Source organism: Chiloscyllium plagiosum, unplaced genomic scaffold (assembly GCF_037043375.1).
Source record: "Chiloscyllium plagiosum isolate Xiang-an unplaced genomic scaffold, Cpla_swu_hap1 HiC_scaffold_1, whole genome shotgun sequence".
NCBI lineage: Eukaryota > Metazoa > Chordata > Chondrichthyes > Orectolobiformes > Hemiscylliidae > Chiloscyllium > Chiloscyllium plagiosum.
The window spans coordinates 137,300,634-137,323,828 of NW_028270139.1; the positions used below are offsets into that span (position 1 = coordinate 137,300,634).

A 23,195-nucleotide genomic window follows, 5' to 3' on the forward strand; every position below is an offset into this window, starting at 1 on the left:
CCCCATTCCGAACAAAGCTTACCTGATTGGTATTGCATTTACATGCATTCATACCCTCCTCCAGTGATCCACAGTTGCAGCAGTGTGTGCCATCTACAACAATGACCTCTGTCCTTTTTAAGGGAAAGATCATTTTTGAATTTACGTGTAACCTAGAATCATTCCCAAAGAAAATTTAAAATAAAGATTTTATTTTTAATGCTAAATAATCTAAGACCTTGTATGTGTAATTATTGATCTCTTCTTGTACTGACCAAAGACTCATCAAATCTCGGTGAGACACCTATGACTGCACATTATCTACTAGTAGCTTGAATTGTTGGTTGTAGTTGGAGGTTGCCAGTTGTATACAATTCACCAAGCAGGTATCTGTGAGGCAGTCGATGCTTAAACTTGATTATCTTTATTTGGGAGAGCTCTGTCTTACAGAAGAGTCAAAGTAAACTTTCACCTTTAAAAGTACAGAATAATTGGAATGGTGATTTTTCTCTGTGAGTCCTTCAAAATGGCTGTTCCTTGATGTAACTTTCAGCACCATATCATTTTGCATGTTAATTATTTCCATTTTAATTCCACTGCTTTGCAAATGAAATATCTGATGGAATTTGGTCGTGAACCACCACTGTCTGCTTGAAGGTATAGATTTGAGACAAGCATGGCACTTTATTCCATTGCACCTAATTCCTGAAATTAACTCTGTGTGCTTTTGCGTGCTTCACGTGTGCGTCGTTTTTTTGTGTGGAACCATTTTCCTTTGACTTTGATGTTTTTCTGGTATTTTTCCCAAATTCAGGAAATGTTACAGCATTGAATTTTTTTTGTTTCGTTGTGAGGACCACAAACCCAGCTTCAATTTAAATGCCTTTGTGGCACTGATTATATGTAAGAAGTCTGTCTCTCCCTGTATTTCAGTTTAGCTTGTTCAATTTTGATATTGTGTCTGCAAAGAACTGAAATCGAGCAACCATGCATTGTCTGACAGGTCACTGCAACCTCTAGTCCTTGATTCAAGAGAAGTGAGTATTTTAGACATCCAATCTAAAATGCTTTGCAAGACCTTATGTGAATTTGACCACTTCACATTTGCATGGAGGTTTAGTTTACCATGGGTAGCATCAATAAAGGCTAATTACTGCAGATGCTGGAATCTAAAACCAAAAGAGAAAATGCTGGAAAATCTCAGCATGTCTGGCAGTATCTGTAAGGAGAGAAAAGAGCTGACATTTCGAGTCTAACTGACCCTTTGTCAAAGCTCATTGTCAAAGCATCATGCTCATTGAGTAAGAAGTGAACAAATGATGTTGAAAACTCAAATTGAGTTTTCAACTTTCATTACATTGCCACTTTTTTGCCAATCAGTATAATTTCTGCAAAATGCAGCACTTATGATGTCAGCTATTTTATTAATCAGAATATTTTTCTCAAGTACAAACTTTTAAAATTTGTTGTAAATATTCTCACCCCTTGTTCTGTCTTTAAGGGGAAAATGGGTGGAAAGATCCTCTTTGCTCTTCATGAGCATGTTTTATAAGGACATAATTAATAAAACCACAGTGAGAAGCATTCAGTCCTTCAGGTCCTGTTGCAATTGCTGAAAGGTATCTTTCAGCAATGATTTCACTCATCTTGCTACTGTGGAACATAAAGCCATAAGATATAAGACCAGAACAAAACTGTTCAGCTCATCGAGTCTGCTCCACCTTTCGGTTATGGCTGCTATGTTTTTCAATCCCATTCTCTTGCCTTTTCTCCACAATGCTTCATCCTCTTACTAATCAAGAATCTATCAATCTCTCTTAAATACACTCAATGTCTTAGCTGCTACAGCCATCTGCTGCAGTGAGTTCCACAGATTTATCTCTATCTGGCTGAAGAAAATCTTTCTCATCTCAATTCTGAAGGGTTTTGCCTTCACTATAAGGCTGTGCCTTCAGATCCTAGTCTCAACTACTCATGGAAACACCTTCTCCACGTCCACTCTATTTAAGCCTATCAGTATTCTGTAATTTCAAATCAGATTCCCCCCCCCCCCCCCCCCATCCTTCTAAACTCAGTTGAGTACAGATCCAGAGTCCTTAACCGCTCAACATGTGGCAAGCCCTTTGTACCCAGGATAATTCTTCTAAGGCCAGCCACATCTAACCTTAGATACAGGGTCCAGAATTGCTCATAAATTCCAAATGTGGTCTGACCAGAGACTTATTCAGCCTCAGCAGTACATCTCTGATGTTGTATTCTAGCCTTCTTGAAATAAATGCTAACATTGCATTTGCCTTCCTAATTGCCAAATGAACCTGCATGTTAACCTTAAGAGAATCCTGAACTAGGATTCCCAAGTCCCTTTGTTCTTTAGATTTTCAAAGCCTTTCCCTGTGTAGAAAATAATCTATGCTTCTATTTTTCTACCAAAGTGTGTGTAACCTCACATTGTATTCCATCTGCCATTTCTTTGTCCACTCACTTCGTCTGAGACAAAAAAAACTGCAGATGCTGGAATCCAAGGTAGACAAACAGGAGGCTGGGAGAACACAGCAAGCCAGGCAGGAGGACTGTCTTGAAGAAGGGTTACACCCAAAACATTGACTTCTCCACCTCCTGACACTGCCTGGCTTGCTATTTGCCACTCTCTTTGACTGTCCAAGTCTTTCTGCAGCATCCCCGCTTCCTCAACACTATCTATCACTCCATCTAGCTTTGTGTCATCTGCACCAAGTGACATCTCTAGATTGTTGTTATTTCTTCTTTATTTTTGAAGTATTTGAATAAAGAGTTATCAGCCACAATTATTGCTGCTTTAGTTACTTCACTTGTGAATGATTTCATAGACTCCCTACAGTGTGGAAACAGGTCATTTGCCCCACAAGTCCACACTGACCCTACGAAGAGTAACCCATTCCCTTACTCTGTAACTCTACATTTCACCTGACTAATGCACCTAACCTACATATCCTTGAATACTATGGGCAATTTAGCATGACCATTTCACCTTCTCGGCCTTTTGGCTAAGATCAAGTGATTGTTCTCATTGGAACAGGTGACGAGTGGCGAGTTGTAAGAGCGAGTCGAGATCGTCGCTGGATCGTGATTGGACGTTGGAGGGTCATTTGGTTGTGCTGACATGCTCTTGGTGGATCTTCATGATGGCTTCTTTTTTTAATTTCAAAAATATACTTTATTCATATATATTTAATCTATACAATTACACATGTCATCATTCTGTAAACATTCCATTTCTTAGCATATCAAAACAGGGTAATCATTCCTATTCACAGGTTGGTGCGATTACATTGAGCTGAGGCGCCAGCGGAGCCCAAATGACTGCGTGGGCCCCCTGTTCTTCTTAGGCAGGCAGATGTTAGACGGTGGTCTTTCCCCACCGTGCCATGGCGGCAGCTGCCCCAAGCTTCAGCGCGTCCCTCAACACGTAGTCCTGGACCTTGGAATGTGCCAGTCTGCAACACTCAGTCGGGGTCAACTCCTTCAGCTGGAAGATCAACAGGTTTCGGACCACCCAGAGAGCGTCCTTCACCGAGTTGATGATCCTTCAGGCACAGTTGATGTTCGTCTCGGTGTGCGTCCCGGGGAACAGGCCGTAGAGCACGGAGTCCCGCGTCACGGCGCTGCTCGGGACGAACCTCGACAGACACCACTGCATTCCTCTCCAGACTTCCTCTGCATAGGCACATTCCAGAAAGAGGTGTGTGACAGTCACGTCCCCCCCGCAGCCGCTTCGAGGGCAGCGTGCGGTGCGGCAGAGAGTCCGGGCGTCCATAAATGATCTCACAGGCAGAGCCCTTCTCACCACCAGCCAAGCCATGTCTTGGTGCTTGTTGGAAAGTTCTGGCGATGAGGCATTCTGCCAAATGGCTTTGACAGTCTGCTCAGGGAACCGCTCGATAGGATCCGCCCTCTCCTTTTCCCAAAGGGTCTCAAGGACACTACGTGCTGACCACTTCCTGATGGACTTGTGGTCAAAGGTGTTTTTCTTGATAAATTTCTCCACGAAGGACAGGTGATACGGAACGGTCCAACTACTCGCAGCGTTCCGCGGTAGCAAGGCCAGGCCCATCCTTCGCAACACCGGGGACAGGTAGAACCTCAGTACGTAGTGACACTTGGTGTTTGCGTACCGGGGATCCACGCACAACTTGATGCAGCCACACACAAAGGTGGCCATCAGGGTGAGGGTTGCATTGGGTGTGTTTTTTCCCCCATTGCACCGGTCTTTGTACATTACATCTCTTCGGACCCGGTCCATCTTTGATCTCCACACGAAGTGGAAGATGGCCCGGGTGACTGCGGCGGCACAGGTTCTGGGAATACTGAGAGCACCTCACACCTGATGACCAGGTTTTTACCCGCGATGGAGAGCGACCGTTGCTCCCATCTGCCCAGTTTCTGTCTCACCTTCCTGATCCGCTCCTCCCAGGTCTTGGCGCACGCCCCAGCCCCCCCGAACCAAATACCCAGCACCTTCAGGTGGTCAGTCCTGATGGTGAAGGGGATAGAGGATTGGTCGGCCCAGTTCCCGAAGAACATGGCTTCGCTCTTGCCTCGGTTTACCTTGGCCCCCAAGGCCCATTCGAACTGGTCACAGATGCACATGAGTCTGCGCACGGACAGCGGATCCGAGCAGAAAACGGCGACGTCATCCATGTACAGGGAGGCCTTAATCTACAGACCCCCGCTGCCAGGAATAGTCACCCCTCTCAGGCTCGCATCCTTCCTGATGGACTCGGCAAATGGCTCTATGCAACACACAAACAAGGCAGGAGAGAGAGGGCAGCCCTGCCTGACTCCAGATCTGACTGGGAAGCTATCTAATTCCCACCCGTTGATTGAGACTGCACTGACAATGTTGGTGTAGAGCAGTCTGATCCAATTGCAGATTCCCTCCACGAAGCCCATTTTGGAGAGGACATCCCTCATATATGTATGCGATATCCTGTCAAAGGCTTTCTCCTGGTCCAGGCTGATGAGGCAGGTGTCCACCCCCCTGTCTTGCACGTAGGCAATCGTATCCCTGAGGAGTGCGAGACTCTCAGCGATCTTCCTGCCCGGTACAGCACAGGTTTGGTCAGGGTGAATCACCGATCCCAGAGCAGACCTGACCCGGTTGGCGATGACCTTTGACAAGATTTTGTAGTCTGTGTTTAACAGTGAGATCGGTCTCCAATTTCTAATTTCTTCCCTCTCCCCCTTCTGCTTGTAGATGAGGGTGATGATGCCTTTCCTCATGGATTCACTCATGGTACCTGCCCGAAGCATACTGACATACACCTCCAGCAGGTCCCGACCAATCAAGTCCCAAAGAGCGGAATAGAGCTCGACCGGTAAGCCGTCGCTTCCGGGAGTTTTATTCTTTTCGAAGGACTCGAGGGCCTTGGTCAGCTCGTCCAGAGATAGCGGCTGGTCCAGCCTCTCCCGTGTTCTGTCATCTAAGACCTCCGTGATAGGGGACGGGAACGACTGGGAGGCCGCGCTGTTGGTCGGCTTCGTGTCATACAGACTGGCGTAGAAGGATTTGCTGATCCTCATGACGTCAGCCTGAGATGACGTTACCGAGCCATCTTCTTCCTTCAGGCTGCTGAGCATAGAGCTCTCTTTGTGCACCTTCTGGAAGAAGAAACGTGAGCACGTCTCGTCCTGCTCCACCGAGCGGACCCTGGACCGGAAGATTATCTTGGAGGCCTCCGAGGCAAAGAGCGAGGCTTGCTGGCCCTTCACCTCTTTGAGGTCCTCTGTGACATCGACCCCAACGTCTGCAGCAGGAGCAGGTTCTGCATACTTTCCTGGAGCTGGGACAGTTTTCCCCCTCTCTCTCTTGCCTCCTGAACACCTTTGAGGATGAAGAACCTCTTGAAGTTTCCCTCTTCATGATGGCTTCGGCCTAACACCAATTCAGGGACCAGCCAACCTCAGAGCTATGGCCTCAGTAGCCGCCCACAGCCCTGGACAGGAGGTTCGCAACACAGTCAGGGTGACTGAGAAAAAGATGGAGGATCATACACCGGTCGATCGAACCCTATTCATCAAAATGGTACTATTGGGACGCTGTGGGTTCGCCGCAGTGAGCGTGTACTGGCATCATCACCCTCGTCTACAAGCGGAACGGGGAGAGGGAGGATCTCAAAAATTGTAAACCAATCTCACTGTTGAATGCAGATAACAAAATTCTGTCAGGTCTGCTCTAGGGTCGGTGATTCACCCTGACCAAACCTGTGCTGTGCCGGGCAGGAAGATCGCTGAGAGTCTCGCACTCCTCAGGGATACGATTGCCTACGTGCAGGACAGAGGGTTGGACACCTGCCTGATCAGCCTGGACCAGGAGAAAGCCTTTGACAGGATATCACACATGTATATGAGAGATGTTCTCTCCAAAATGGGCTTTGGGGAGGGAATCTGCAATTGGATCAGACTGCTCTACACCAACATTGTCAGTGCAGTCTCAATCAACGGGTGGGAATCAGATAGCTTCCCAGTCAGATCTGGAGTCAGGCAGGGCTACCCCCTCTCTCCTGCCTTGTTTGTGTGCTGCATAGAGCCATTTGCCGAGTCCATCAGGAAGGATGCGAGCCTGAGAGGGGTGACTATTCCTGGCAGCGGGGGCCTGCAGGTTAAGGCCTCCCTGTACATGGATGATGTCGCCGTTTTCTGCTCGGATCCGCTGTCCGTGCGCAGACTCATGTGCACATGTGACCAGTTCGAACGGGCCTCGGGGGCCAAGGTAAACCGAGGCAAGAGCGAGGCCATGCTCTTCGGGAACTGGGCCGACCAATCCTCGATCCCCTTCATCGTCAGGACCGACCACCTGAAGGTGCTGGGTATTTGGTTCGGAGGGGCTGGGGCGTGCGCCAAGTCTTGGGAGGAGCGTATCAGCAAAGTGAGGCAGAAACTGGGCAGATGGAAGCTACGGTCGCTCTCCATCGAGGGAAAAAACCTGGTCATCAGGTGTGAGGCACTGTCATTGCTATTATACGTGGCACAGGTCTGGCCTATTCCCAGAACCTGTGCCGCTGCAGTCACCCGGGCCATCTTCCAGTTTATATGGAGGTCAAAGATGGACCGGGTCCGAAGGGACTCACTGTATAAAGATCTGGGCAACGGGGGAAAAAATACACCCAATGCCACCCTCACCCTGATGGCCACCTTTGTGTGTGGCAGCATCAAGCTATGTGTGGATCCCCCGTACACAAACACCAAGTGTCATTACGTACTGAGGTTCTACCTGTCCCCGGTGTTGCGAAGGATGGGCCTGGCCTCGCTGCCGCGGAACGCTCCGAGTAGTTGGACCGTTCCGTACCACCTGTCCTTCGTGGAGAAGTTTATAAAGAAAAACACCTTTGACCACAAGTCCATCAGGAAGTGGTCAGCACGTAGTGTCCTTGAGACCCCTCGGGAAAAGGAGAGGGCGGATCCTATCGAGCGGTTCCCTGAGCAGACTGTCAAAGTCATTTGGCAGAATGCCTCATCGCCAGAACTTTCCAACAAGCACCAAGACATGGCTTGGCTGGTGGTGAGAAGGGCTCTGCCTGTGTGATCCTTTATGCACTCCCGGACTCTCAGCCGCACCGCACGCTGCCCTCGAAGCGGCTGCGGGGGGGGGGGGGGGGTGGGCGTGACTGTCACACACCTCCTTCTGGAATGTGCCTATGCAGAGGAAGTCTGGAGAGGAATGCAGTGGTGTTTGTCGAGGTTCATCCCGAGCAGCGCCGTGACTTGGGACTCCGTGCTCTACGGCCTGTTCCCCGGGACGCACACCGAGACGAACATCAACTGTGCCTGGAGGATCATCAACTCGGTGAAGGACGCTCTCTGGGTGGTCCGAAACCTGCTGATCTTCCAGCTGAAGGAGTTGACCCCGACTGAGTGTTGCAGACTGGCACATTCCATGGTCCAGGACTACGTGTTGAGGGACGCGCTGAAGCTTGGGGCAGTTGCCGCCAAGGCGCGGTGGGGAAAGACCACTGTGTAAAGTCTGCCCGCCTAACGAAGAACAGGGGGCCCATGCAGTCATTTGGGCTCTGCTGACGCCTCAGCTAATTATATGGGCATATGATCAAAAAATGTACAGACCTGTATAAAAATGATAAGTTTTGATCTCTGTATGTACATGTTTACATATGTATGGCATGACCAATTGTACAGACCATCAAATTATTTTATGAATAAAGTATATTTTTGAAATAAAAAAAAGTGTACTGCCTGCAAGATTTCCCTGCGGCAGGCTATTTTGACGTGACCTTCAGGAGTGTGAAGAATTGTGAGCAGCTCCTGAAGGTCTTCAAGGAGAAGGAAGGGGAACCTTTGTTCTCCATCTTGAACAGCAAGCAGCAGATGAACTGACCTTTTTGAGAAGATACGTCCAGGTCGAGGGAGAGAGTACTGATGTGGTTGATCCTTTCGGGATCTGGACCAGCAAACGACAGATCAGGGTAACCCTTAGGGCCGATGCCAGTGGGAACATCCTCCACCCATCCTCCAGCTTTGGCATCGGAGGAAGCAGAGGTTACCTGACGTACGCAGAGCAGACGAAAGTGTGCTGAACCTGCGGGAGGTCAGGCCACATGGCAGCGGATTGTAAGGTGACCGTCTGCCGAAACTGCAAGCAGGAAGGCCACTCAACCAAGGACTGTAAGGAGGCCAAGAAACTGTAATCTGTGCGGAGAGGCGGGCCACATGTACAAGGCCTGCCCAAGACGAGGGGCCGCCACCTACGCACAGATGGTCGGAGGTGGCAACACGAGCTGTGGACCGCCTAAGACCAGCAAGGTACCACAAAACAGCATGGGAATGGTATCCAGAGGCACCCAGAAGGAAGGGCAGGCTGTAGCGGAGCAGACGGCAGACTGCGGGGAGATGCAGCAGCCGATCCAAGCTCCTTCAAGACAGACGGAGGAAATGGAAGAGGAGGGATCAAAGGAGGCAGAGGATTAGATTACTGTCAAAGGCAGGAAGAGGAAACCTCTCAAGGGCCCCAAAGCCACCTAGCAAAGGGGGAAGCGACACCGACACGACAAGGATATAGGCAGCTCTTCCGATGGTGAGGACGGGCGCAAGGAGGGTTGTCACCAGAGGAAGAGTCAGAGTGCCGTGGGGAAAAAGGAGGGCAGCACCGCCCAAGCAGGAAAAGACGATCCCTCTGAGGGGATGGGTAAAGGCCTCCCCCCACCCGGTGAGAACCAAGAGGTAACCACCGGCCCATAGCTCCTGGTAACTGGGAGCAGCGGTCCTGTGACAGCCCCGCTGTCAGATGGAGAACTGGACGCTGCGGACCCTGGGCCCGACCCAAAGACACCAGAGCGGGGAAATGGCTCCAGCGTGGAGCTGGACAGCTACCTCAGCCCTGGGAGGGTCCAGCAGTTTGTTGTCACCATGGGGATGCACACAGCTACCCCACAGGGGCAAGACTAGCAGCAAATGGACACTGTTAACCTCGTAAACTGTTAAAATGTGGTTAAAAATTGCCAGCATCAATGTGCGTAGCATCAAATCGGCTACGCGATGTGTTTCTTTGATGGCCTTCCTGGCCAACATTAAAGTCAACATCCTGTTTCTGCAGGAGTGTGGGATACCGCACCTCAGCAGCTACAGAGATGGTCGAGGTTGTGGGCCCATGGGCCATCAGTTTGGTCGGGGGGGGGGGGTGTGGGGCAACGATAGCCGCGCCTCCGTCCTGGGTATCCTGTTGCGAGGAGGCAACTTCACCATCTCCGAGGTTAAGGAGGTGGTGGGCGGGCGCCTCCTCGTCACCGACGTCATGTACAGGAATGCTCCCCTGAGACTGATTAATGTGTACGCCCCAGTGGGTAGGAGTGAACGGTTGGCCGTCCTGCAGCAGCTTCCACTGTTGCTCGCTACGTCCAGGCCGGTCATTCTGGCCGGAGACTTCAACTGTATCATTGATGCAGATGGACGATCCGGCGGGGGGGACAGTAAACTGGACACCACGATCAGAGCCCTGATGGACACGGTAAAAGATGCCAAGCTGCACGACATCTTCAGCACCCCTGCAGACGAAGCGCAGCGTAGATACACCTGGTCACGGGCAGACGGGTCTATCCGCTCAAGGACAGATTACCTGTTGGTGTCCCGAACGCTCTCGGTCAGATCCACCGACGTCAAGCCGGTGTTCTTCCCTGACCACTACCTCCTGCTGCCTGACTGTCACCTACAGGACGAGCAGCGGGCTGGTAAGGGAACGTGGAAGCTGAACACAAAGCTGTTGACCCCTGGAAACATTGAGGAGCTCAAGAGGGACTACGAAGGTTGGAGAACCGTGAAGCCCATCTTTGATTCCCCAGCGGACTGGTGGGAAACAGTAAAAGGGAACATCAAGAGGTTCTTCATCCTCAAAGGTGTTCAGGAGGCGAGAGAGAGGCGGGGAAAACTATCCCAGCTCCAGGAAAGTATGCAGAACCTGCTCCTGCTGCAGATGATGGGGGTCGATGTCACGGAGGAGCTCAAGGAGGTGAAGGGCCAGCAAGCCTCGCTCTTTGCCTTGGACACCTCTACGATAATCTTCCGGTCTAGGATCCGCTCGGTGGAGCAGGACGAGACGTGCTCACGTTTTTTCTCCGGAAGGTGCACAAAGAGAGCTCTATGCTCAGCAGCCTGAAGGAAGAAGATGGCTCCATAACGTCATCTCAGGCTGACGCCATGAGGATCAGCAAATCCTTCTATGCCAGTCTGTATGACACGAAGCCGACCAACAGCGCGGACTCCCAGTCGTTCCCGTCCTCTATCACGGAGGTCTTAGACGACAGATCACGGGAGAGGCTGGACTAGCCGCTATCTCTGGACGAGCTGACCAAGGCCCTCGAGTCCTTCGAAAAGAATAAAACTCCCGGAAGCGACGGAAGGGGGAGAGGGAGGAACTCAAAAATTGGAGACCAATCTCACTGTTGAATGTGTACTACAAAATTCTGTCAAAGGTAATCGCCAACCGGGTCAGGTCTGCTCTGGGGTCGGTGATTCACCCTGACCAAACCTGTGCTGTACCGGGCAGGAAGATTGCTGAGAGTCTCGCACTCCTCAGGGATAAGATCGCCTACGTGCAGGACAGAGGGTTGGACACCTGCCTGACAAGCCTGGACCAGGAGAAAGCCTTTGACGGGATATCACACAGGTATTTGAGAGATGTTCTCTCCAAAATGGGCTTTGGGGAGGGAATCTGCAATTGGATCAGACTGTTCTACACCAACATTGTCAGTGCAGTCTCAATTAATGGGTGGGAATCCGATAGCTTCCCAGTCAGATCTGGAGTCAGGCAGGGCTGCCCTCTCTCTCCTGCCTGTTTGTGTGCTGCATAGAGCCATTTGCTGAATCCATCAGGAAGGATGCAAGCCTGAGAGGGGTGACTATTCCTGGCAGCGGGGACCTGCTGTTTAAGGCCTCCCTGTATATGGATGACGCCACCGGTTTCTGCTCGGATCCGCTGTCCGTGCATAGACTCATGTGCATATATGACCAGTTCGAACGGGCCTTGGGGGCCAAGGTAAACCGAGGCAAGAGCGAGGCCATGCTCTTCGGGAACTGGGCCGACCAATCCTCGATCCCCTTCACCATCAGGACCGACCACCTGAAGGTGCTGGGTATTTGGTTCGGGGGTCTGGGGCGTGTGCCAAGTCTTGGGAGGAGCATATCAGCAAAGTGAGGCAGAAACTGGGCAGAAGGAAGCTACGGTCGCTCTCCATCGTGGGAAAAAACCTGGTCATCAGGTGTGAGGCACTGTCATTGCTATTATACGTGGCACAGGTCTGGCCTATTCCCAGAACCTGTGCCGCTGCCGTCACCCGGGCCATCTTCCAGTTTATATGGAGATCAAAGATGGACCGGGTCCGAAGGGACGCGCTGTACAAAGATCTGGACAATGTGGGAAAAATACACCCAATGCCACCCTCACCCTGATGGCCATCTTTGTGAGTGGCTGCATCAAGCTATGTGTGGATCCCCCGTACACAACCACCAAGTGTCACTACGTACTGAGGTTCTACCTGTCCCCGGTGTTACGAAGGATGGGCCTGACCTCGCTGCCGCGGAACGCTCCGAGTAGTTGGACCGTTCCGTATCACCTGTCCTTCGTGGAGAAGTTTATAAAGAAAAACACCTTTGACCACAAGCCCATCAGGACGTGGTCAGCACGTAGTGTCCTTGAGACCCCTCGGGAAAAGGAGAGGGCGGATCCTATCGAGCGGTTCCCCGAGCAGACTGTCAAAGTCATTTGGCAGAATGCCTCATCGCCAGAACTTTTCAACAAGCACCAAGACATGGCTTAGCTGGTGGTGAGAAGGGCTCCGCCTGTGAGATCCTTTATGCATGCCCGGACTCTCAGCCGCACCGCACCCTGCCCTTGAAGTGGCTGCGGGGGGTACGAGACTGTCACACACCTTCTGGAATGTGCCTACGCAGAAGAGGTCTGGAGAGGAATGCAGTAGTGCTTGTTGAGATTTGTCCCAAGCAGCGCCGTGACGCGGGACTCCGTGATCTACGGCCTGTTCCCCGGGACGCACACCGAGATGAACATCAACTGTGCCTGGAGGATCATCAACTCTGTGAAGGACGCTCTCTGGGCGGTCCGAAACCTGTTGATCTTCCAGGTGAAGGAGTTGACCCTGATTGAGTGTTGCAGACTGGCACATTCCAAGGTCCAGGACTACGTGTTGAGGGATGCGCTGAAGCTTGGGGCAGCTGCTGCCAAGGCGTGGTGGGGAAAGACCACTGTGTAACATCTGCCTGCCTAAAGAAGAACAGGGGGCCCGCGCAGTCATTTGGGCTCCACTGACGCCTCAGCTAAAAATGTAATCGTACAGACCTGTAAATAGGAATGATTACTCTGTTTCGGTATGCAAAGAAATGGAATGTTTACATATGTATGGCATGTCCAACTGTACAGACCATCAAAGTATTTTATGAAGAAAGTATATTTTTGAAATAAAAAAAAGGACGTGTACTGCCTGCAGGATTTCCCTGGGGCAGGCTACTTCAACGTGACCTTCAGGAGCGTGAAGCAGTGCGAGCAGCTCCTGAAGGTCTTCAAGGAGAAGGAAGGGGAGCCGCTGTTCTCCATCTTGTCGGCGATCCCATTGTGTGTGCTTCCTTCACAGAGGAATCGGTTTGTTGCAATCCATATGTACAACCACTATGTTCCAGCAGCTGATGTCCTGACCTTTCTGGGAAGGTATGTCCAAGTCGATGGAGGAACCACCGATGTGGTCGACCCTTTCGGGATCTCGACCAGTAAGCGGCAGGTCAGGGTAACTCTGAAGGTCGATGACAACGGGAACATTCTCCACCCACCCTCGAACTTTGCAATTGGAGGGAGCAGAGGCTACCTGACATATGCGGGGCAGCCGAAAGTATGCCGAACCTGCGGGAAGTCGGGACACGTGGTGACAGATTACAAGGTGACCGTCTGCAGGAACTGCAAACAGGAGGGTCACCTGACCAAGGACTGTCAGGAAGCAAAGCGGAGAGGCGGGCCACATGTACAAGACCTGCCCAAGACGGGGGGCCCCACTTAAGAACAGATGGCTAGAGGTGGCGATGTGAGCTGTGGACCCCCAAAGACCAGCAAGATCCAACCAGAGTCTGGGGGCACCCAGAATGAAGAACAGGCTGGAGCGGAGGAGGCGGCAGCCAGCGGAGAGACACAGCAGCTGATCCTAGCTCTAGCTGGGCAGATGGAAGCAATGGAGGAGGAGGTAATCGAAAAGGCAGAGGAGTGGTAATTGAAAAGGCAGAGAGGAAGAGAAAATCCTGCCAGGCCCCCCAAAGCCTCCCAGCAAAAGGGGAAAAGACAACTGCACGAGGGAGGGACGACCAGCTCTTCAGATGGTGAAGACGGGCGCAAGGAAGGTCATCACCAGAAGAAGAGACAGAGCACCGTAGGTGATGAGGAGGGCATTTCCTCCCAACCAGGAAACAACGGACCCCCTGAAGTCCACCCTCCACCCAGTGAGAACCAGGGGGTACCCCCTGCCCCACATCTACAGGTAACTGAGAGCTGTGATCCTCTGACAGTCCCACTGTCAGACACAGAACTGGACGGTGCGGACCCTTGCCTTTGCTCAATGACACCAGAGCGGGTAAATGACCCCAGTGAGGAGCTGGATAGCTACCTCAGCCCAGCGAGGGTCCAGCAGTTCGTGCTCACCATGGGGATGCAGACAGCTACCCCAGAGACAGGACAGTCAAATGGACAATGGTAACCCCATAAACTGGGGGTTAAAGAAGGTTCCTTTGATTTTGTATAACAGGGGGCCCACTCAGTAGGTGGGTTCCGCTGAAGCCACAGCTAAATACTAAAAGACTGGATGGCTAATAAATGGAACTGTAAATACGATAACCGTAAATTTGATTAATTCAATCTGTTCTCTTTAATGTTAAGACATGCAATGTGTATATATATGAACACCATGACCAATTGTACAGGTTTCAAAGATTTATTTCTATGAATAAAGTATATTTTGAAATAAAAATAAAGTATATTTTGCACTGTGGGAGGAAACCCACGCAGACACATGGAAAATATGGATGTTAGTTTGCTCGCTGAGCTGGAAGGTTCGCTTTCAGATGTTTCGTCACCATATTAGGTAACATCATCAGTGAGTCTCCGGATGAAGTACTGGTGGGATGGCCCACTTTCTGTGTTTAGATTTCCTTGGGTTGATGATGTCATTTCCTGTGGTAATGCCATTTCAAATTCTGTTTCTCAGAAGGTGGTAAATGGGATCCAAGTCAATGTGTTCCTTGATAGGGTTCCGGTTGCAGTGCCATGCTTCTCGGAATTCTCGTGTGTGTCTCTGTTTGGCTTGTCCTAGGATGGATGTGTTGTCCGAATTGAAGTGGTGTCCTTCCTCATCTAGGATACTAGTGAGAGAGGGTCATGTCTTTTTGTGGCTAGTTGATGTTCATGTATCGTGGTGGCTAATTTTCTGGCTGTTTGTCCAATGTAGTGTTTGTTACAGTTCTTGCAAGATATTTTGTAAATGACATTAATTTTGCTTGTTGTCTATATAGGGTATTTCAAGTTCATTAGCTAGTTTAGTATGTTGGTGGGTTTGTGGGCTACATTGATGCCAAAAGGTCTAAGTAGTCTGGCAGTCATATCCAGAAACCCCAGCCACTCTCTCCTGGGAAGTGTTTTGTGTGCTTGTTGGGGCTTGTTGCTGAGAAATCGGAGGACTGTGTTCATTGGGCACCTGTTCTTTGTGGGTGTTGGGGTAATTGCTTCTGTAGTTCAGTATTTGGTCTGTATCTGTTATTTTCCAGTAGATATAACAAATATGGACCAAATATTGAACTACAGATGCAATCATCCCAACAACCACAAATGAAGCTGCATTAGAACATTATTTCAATGAGCCACCACACATTGCAGCACAGAGGAACTATGCACAGCAGAAGAAAACCTCCTGTAAAGTGTATTCAAAAACAATAGCTAATGAAGGAAACCTAAACACATAAATAGAAAGCAGGCCATGCCACTAGTACTTCATCTGGAGGCTCACTGATGATGTTACCTAGGGTGACGAAATGTTTGAAAATGAAACTTTCAGCTCAGTGAGCAAACCTATGTCCAGAACCTCAACCTGAGCTACAAATCTTCTCAAAACTCACTAACATGGAGAGTGTGCAAATTCCATACAGACAGTCGCTAGAGGTTGGGATTGTACCCAGGATCCTGGCACTGAGAGGCAGCAGTGCTTACCATTGAGCCACCCTGCTGTTGTTTTACCAGCAGATGTAAACATGAAATGATGCTTCAGTGCAGACCTTACCACCTCCTGTTGCTTTAGGAAAATAATTATTGTTGAGCTTTCCAAATAGCCTATAACTTTTCAACTTTTTTTGTCTGAAGCATGCTGATCTAGAGAAATCATTAAATTTACTGTGCCTTGTTGCATGATGTTTACCAAGTTCTCCTTTATACTTTTTGGCATACTTTGATGACGTTCAGGCATGCTGTTGTGCATTTTACAGTTGTAAACAGAGATTCACTTTCTCGTTATGCATAGAAGAGGGACATATTTGGTTTCATAGAATCCGCACAGAAAATTCAGGCCTTTCAGCCCATTTCTTCCGCAGAGCATTGCACCCAGCCACACACCCCTACCTTATCCCTGTAACCCACATTTACCATGACCAATCTATCTAGCTTACATATCCCTAGACACTACAGGGCAATTTAGCACATCTGTGACACATAATCTACACCTTTTGACAGTAGAAGGAAAGTGGCGCATCTGGCAGAAAAGGGAGAATGTGCAAACTCCACACAGTCACCTGAGGCTGGAATTGAACTTGGGTCCCTTGGTGCTTTGAGGCAGCAGACCACCCCAGATTTTTAGGTGATCAGGCTTATCACTTTTCATTGTTGCTTCATCTTGTAGTTTGTGATGCCACAGTGCTGCTGGTCACATTGCAAGTAGACCTTTGGATTCACACCTCTGGAGCATCCAGAATGTTGCTGGCTGCTTTTAAATGTGGAGGCACAGGAGGTCATGTCCGTGGCCACACTTCGTTTCTGAGGCCTCTGGTTGCATGTATTGTTTGGATGTTGAATGTGGGGTATAGCAGCATTTCCTGTAATTTTTTTTGTCATCCTAAATGGCCAATTGCAAGTCTACAGAGAGATGGCAGAGGGGCATGTAACTGAGATACATTTTTGCAGAGTCTGAATGCACTGGATTATAACATTGGCTTCACACATCGGTTCCAAGAATATTTCTTCATTTGGTTATATTGCTACCACAAAATTAACTTTATCTTGAAATAATGGTCTATCTGGGCTAAATGGAAATAATGCAACAAGTTGATAAAGGATGTCAGAGCATGCCTTCAGAATTGGAAGTCATGTGATTGACGTGCACACAGTGAGGGCACAATGGGTGGGTCGTAAGATCAACTGTCAGACACTGCAATCAACCAGTTGATCATGATCTACAAGATCTAGTGTCGAAATTCATCAAGATTCTTCAGATCTCTTCTGTAACCACCCCCCCCCCCCCCCCCAACACACACACACACACACACACACACACAATAGAAGTCAAAGACCCCATGGCCAATATTGAATGGCAGGGATGGGTATGATTGGGGTAAAGTTTCTCTATCCTTTTGGAATCAAAATCTATCTCTCAAACAAACTGGATCCCATATTCCCCATACCACTATCTCCATATACATAGTAATACTTCTCTGTTTGCTTTGATAGGCTTTGTAAATTTTTTTCTGGACTTTTTGCACCTTATTCCTTTACCTTGAATATTTTCTATTTTCTAGAGCTCTGATAAAGTGTTGAATTTCCACATTTCCCTGCATAACTATTTCATTTTGATGGAAAAGTACAATTTTCCAGTTGAGTGGAATTTTGGTTGACTTGGCTTCACCATAAACGTGAACAAATGTGTTTTTAAATAGTTTTCGGGACAAATCAACGAGTGGTAGTGCTGAATGAATTCTTTTAACAATATAAACAAACTTTTAAAATCAGAGGACATAAGTAGTGTGCTAGTTAATTGGGTGCATATTAATTGTTATCTAATGCTGTCTATTTAAAAGATGTTTCTCACTTGTCTTGCATTGTCTGAAATGTTCTGTATTTTTACATTTAGGACCAACAAACAGTTTTTCAAAATCTCTACAACATGCTGAAACTCTGCTGTGGAATCGCTTTCAACCTGGGTGGACATGGCTAATGGCTAAGCACCAAGCAGAAGACAGTTGTTCAGATACAGATAGTGATGATTCACTGCTAACTCCCGATCTGGATAACAGATTTATTTCAGGGAAACTGGCTGAGGCGGAGAGGATTGCCTTTGACTTGGGTAAATATTGCCAGCTGCAACGGAGTCTCAAAGGTGGTTTATTTCATGGCCATGTAAAAACATTGCCATCGGATATTCTGGGCACCACTGATTTTCATTATCATCGGACTATATCGAGCTTAGCAAACAATTATGCAAAGCTTCAGATACAGTTGGAACGTAGATCTTGCATTCTTCTTAACAAAGAATATGCCATAAGTATAAGTAGCGCATCTAAATTTGTAAGAAAACTGACAGAATTGCTGACTCAACAGCAAGAAACGTCCAAAAACGTAAGTGTGGGCAAGGACCATTCAAGTGGCATATCTGTTAAGAGACTTGGACGTCTTTGTGAAGAACTGAGATACCATACAAGCCACTGGAATTGTCTTCGTGAAAAAATTAAGAATGATCCTTGGTTAAGTTATCAGCTGATACATATGAAGGAAACCTTTAACCATATGAAGCAGGCTTTGACACTCTTGGGTATGTATGCTCTTTTTCTCATGGAGCAATACATTTCCATAGTACTTTGCACCTTGGCAAATGCTGATCCTTATGTTCTTCTGTCAGAATGGCTTTGGGAGTTTTTTCGTGGTCTGGAAATATTCAACAGCATTGTATCAGATTCTAGTTTGCATCAGTTATACCTTGAGCTGAAGAATGGAATTGAAGAAATTAATGTAAACGAAACTGATTTGCAGTCTCAAAGATTGAAAGTAATGTTATGTCACAAGAGTTGGAACTGGAAAGTTGAACCATTCCTAATAGAAAGAGTATTGGGTATTTTGGCTAATGAAAGAGGAAGAAGAGCAGCCCAGTGTTTCTATGATGTTATCATGACTAACACAACATTTCTTTCAACTGTGAATAATAATAACCTCACAGGTCTAAATTGGGAAAGTATAAAAGTATCTTTTATTCGGAGTTTTACAGGTAGTCATGTTTTTTGTAGTGAAGAGAAAGGAATTTACCTGTGTCGAGAGGACAAACAACAAGAATTAGAGCCTTGTAACTGTAAGAGTGCCATTCAGGAATTCTGCCTGGAGGATGAGGTACTTCTTAACCGTATTGTTGATGGCCTTGCTACTTCCAATGTGTTGTGGCAACACGTTCTGAACAGACCCAAGTCTGAAATACCACAGGAAGCTAAAGCTCAAGATCTGCAATTTCAACACACCAACTTCTCAGCAGAAGATAATCCTCAAGGTTTAGAAGTCAAGCAAAATGATGAAACAAGTCAACATCCTTCAGTTCCCCCTGTCAGGAGAAAGTCTGTGCACTGGCAGGACTCTTCGCATTGCGAAGGAAAAGTTGTACTACTTTCTAAATACCAGGTCATGATGTGGAAAGCCTTTGCAACTCATCTGAGTGATAGTTTCTATTTTCAACCAGGGCTTACTTCTGAAGCCTGCATACGTACTATTGGAAAGCTGGATCAGTGCAAAACCCAAATTACTGGACTACTTATTCAAATACTGCATGAAGCATGTTATAAAGGTAAGCTTGACTGCAGAATATTGAAAATTAGAACAAAAGCCTGTGAAGTAATTCAGAAGTATTTTCATTGCTTTAATGTGAGTAACAACAGCTAACATGTGGTCAGATACTTTTTAAAATTAGTTCCTGGGATATGGGCTGTACTGTCTGTGCCAGCATTTATTGTCCATCCTAGTTACCCTTAAGGCAGCTCACCACCATTTTCTTAAACTACTGCAGATCATTCGGTGTAGGTACACCATAGCACTATTCGCAAGGGAGTCCCACAAGCAACTCATCAGATGTTCTGACTTTTTATTTTGAGATGATGATTGAAGGAAAAATATTTGCTAGTACACAAGAATAGCACCTCTGTTTTAGGAGAGTTGATATTGTCATGGGATTTTTTTATCTCAACTGAAAGGAGTTTCAGAGTTTCCATTTCTGCCTGGTATAGTGCTGCATATGTAGTATTCCCTTGCATTGCCTAAAATTTCCAGGAGATCTGTGGTCCTCACTCGACAATATATCTGTAATATATCTTCAAAGTGTTTGTGGTTTTTAATCAGTTTTATCCTCCTGAATTACATTATTCCTTTTGTTTACTTTATCGTGACATAGCAAAGTGGCTCAGTACACCAAATAGTCCACCATAGCTGTGGAATCATAGAAACATATAATCATGCATCACAAAAAGATGCCATTCAAGCCCATACTACCAATGTCAGCTTGAGATTTCATGTTGTTAGCCCATCTTCACAAAACTACTCTGGCTGTCTTGATCCTCCTTTCACCTTGTCTTCTCTGTTACCTTAACAAATCTGTGCAGGCTTTCCTTACGTAATCCACATTTGTCCAAGTAACTGTTAATTTTGTCCCAGAATCAGGAGTTCTTTTTATTGAAGATTGCAAGGGTGTACCTTTTAGCTATACAAAACTGTTATTATTCAAAGCAGTGAAGTAGCTACTTTGAAACAGAGTGGCACCAGGATTGGTCCAGCTGTAGATTGTTTTCGACCTCTCAGTTCAATGCACTCAGTTGCCAGAAGCCTGCAAACAAGACACCGCTCTCATTATTTTTCTTTGAGAGTGAAAAAAACAAAAAAAAGCCTAGAGACAAGTCTAGTCTAAAGAAGGAGTTAAAAAAAAAGACCTAGGTCTGCCTGATCAGTTATTGATTTGAAGTTCAACAGACAATATCATCACTTGAATAATCAAAGAATTATGAGAAATGTCTCTCTACCATTGTGACCTGGATTTTGACCTGACATATAGTTTGACAAATATAGATGAAGAAAAGGTTTAACATTTGTGTCAAACCATCTATTTTGTGCTTGAGACATTTAGATTAGATTAGATTATTTACAGTGTGGAAGCAGGCCTTCGGCCCAACAAGTCCATACTGACCCTCCAAAGAGCAACCCACCCAGACCCATTCCCCTACATTTACCCCTTCACTTAACACTACAGGCAATTTAGCATGGCCAATTCACCTAACCTGAACATCTTTGGACTGTCGGAGGAAACCGGAGCACCCGGTGGAAACCCACGCAGACACGGGGAGAATGTGCAAACTCCACACAGACAGTTGCTTGAGGCGGGAATTGAACCCGGGTCTCTGGCACTGTGAAGGTAGCAGTACTAACCACCGTGCTGCCCACAATTTTTAGTAAATTAGTGCAGTTTTTTCTAGTTCTTAAAGAATAAGTTTATTTATAATAAATAAAATTATTTTCCTGTTAATGAATATACATGACAGATTGATTATCTTGGTGCTTTATCTGTTTTCTTGCATATCTATGTTGGCTTGTAGAATATTGGGGCTCTATTATCACCGCACTCTACCTAGTTGTATAGGGACAGTCATCATAATTAAAAAATTAAACATCAGCATACTCCAGACATCTCTGGGTATATCGTACCCAAACGGCAAGAACAGTGGTATGCAGTCAGAAAGAAATCGCTTTGGGACTCTGCAACATTGACCGCAGACTGCATGAAGTGCATGGCATGTCATCAGATCAAACATGATCAAGAAGACCTCCTAGATTACCATCTACCATACCTCCCTTTTGTTGATGAATTAGTACTTAAGCAACACCTGGAAGAAGCATTGAGGGTAACAAGGGCACAAAATGTACTTGGGGCTGGAGACTTTAATGACCTTTGCCAAGAGTGGCTTAGTAGAGTTATAACAACTGGTCAAATTCTAATAAACATAGGTGCTAGACTGGGTCTGAGCAGGTGGTCAGGGAACCCAAAAGAAGGAAATGTCTACTTGACCTGTCATAAGTGAAATGATCCATTAATGTATTGCTAGGAGTGACTCATGCACAGTCTTTGTCAAGACTAAGTCCTGTCTTCACATTGAGGATACTATCCATCATTTTGTATAGCATTGTCACCATTCCCAAAGGGGCAGATTTTGAATAGATATTGCAACTCAAAACTTGACATGCATGAAGTGCTGTGAACCATCAGCAGAATTGTATTCGACCACAATTTGTAACTTCATGACTTGGCATATCCTCCATTTCAGCAATGCCATCAAGGTGAGAGATCAGCTCCAGTTTGTTGAAGAGTGGAAGACATCATACCAGGAGCAGCACAAGGCATACCTAAAAATGAGCAGTCAAATTTCTGAAGCTATACAATAGGGTAATTGCATGTCAAACAAGTTAGATTATTCCATACCAATGAAACAAATCTAAGTTCTGTAATTCTGCCTCATCTAGTCATGAATGGTAATGAACAACTAAATGACAAATAGGAGGTAGATGGTCCAGAAATATTCACAACCTCAATCGTGGTGAAGCCCAGCATATCAGTTCAAAATACATGGATGAAATGTTTAGTTCTATTTTCAGCTAGAAATGCACAGTGGATTACCATTCTTGGCTTTATTCTCAGATATCGAGCATCTGAGATGCCAGTTATTAACCAATTCAATTTACCAATTCTGTGATGCCAAAAAGTCACTCAAAGCATTGGATTCTGTTAAGACCAACTGTTTCAACAGCATTGCAGCAATATTACTGAAGACTTGTGCTCCAAAACCTGCCAGATTATTTAAAAGCGGGACCAGTGTAGCTTGTAGTTTATGAGCTGAATGTACTGTATGATTCTATGATACTCAAACTACTGGCATCAGTGTGGAATGCCCAGCTATGTCCTGTGCACAAAAAAAACAAATCCAACTTGACCAATTACTGACCTATCAGTAAAATTCTTGATCATCAGCAAAGTGATGGAACAGTCATCAACATTGCTACCAAATAGCACTTTCAAAGGATTAACCTCACTGATACTCATTCTGCATTTTAGAATGGCTGCTTAGCTCCTAACCTCATTATACTTTGGTCCAATCAAGGACCAAAGGACTAAATTCAAGAGTGTGGTGCTGGAAAAATACAAACTGGTCAAGCAGCATCCGAGGAGCAGGAGAGTCGATGTTTCGAGCATAAGTCCTGATGAAGAGCTTATGCATCTGCAGTCCTCACTTTCTCCTGGCTAAATTCAAGAGGTGAGTGAGAGTGACTGTTCTATTGATTTATTATTGGTCACATAGCTAAGCACAGTGAAAAGTTTCATTTTACGTACAAAGATATAACATACAAAGATCATAAGGTGATTGAACAGAGTGAGGAATACAAAGTTATGGCTGCAAAAAAGGTGTACAAAAGCAAGTTCAACATTAGATTTAAAGTTTGAGAGATCTATTCAAAAGTCTAATAACAGCTATTCTTGAACCTGTTGGTACATGTGTTTAATCTTTTGAATCTTCTGCATGATGGAAGGGGTAGGAAGAGAGTATAACCATGGCGGGAGGGGTCTTTGATATTGGCTGCCTTTCCCCAGAAGCATAGATGGATGGAAGGTTGGCTTGTGTGATGGTCTGGGCTGCTT

The 23,195-nt window shown here is 46.9% G+C and overlaps 1 protein-coding gene across 4 annotated transcripts in view; it reads left to right on the forward strand.

Annotated features, from left to right (window-relative positions):
* Window positions 1-23,195, forward strand: part of ccdc142 (coiled-coil domain containing 142) — a 157,331-nt gene that overhangs the window by 25,074 nt on the left and 109,062 nt on the right. For all 4 annotated transcript variants that reach the window (XM_043709356.2, XM_087991078.1, XM_087991067.1 and 1 more), the window contains one exon: window positions 17,619-19,310. In XM_043709356.2, the coding sequence (XP_043565291.2) occupies window positions 17,619-19,310 (1,692 nt within the window). The remainder of the gene's footprint in view (window positions 1-17,618; window positions 19,311-23,195) is intronic.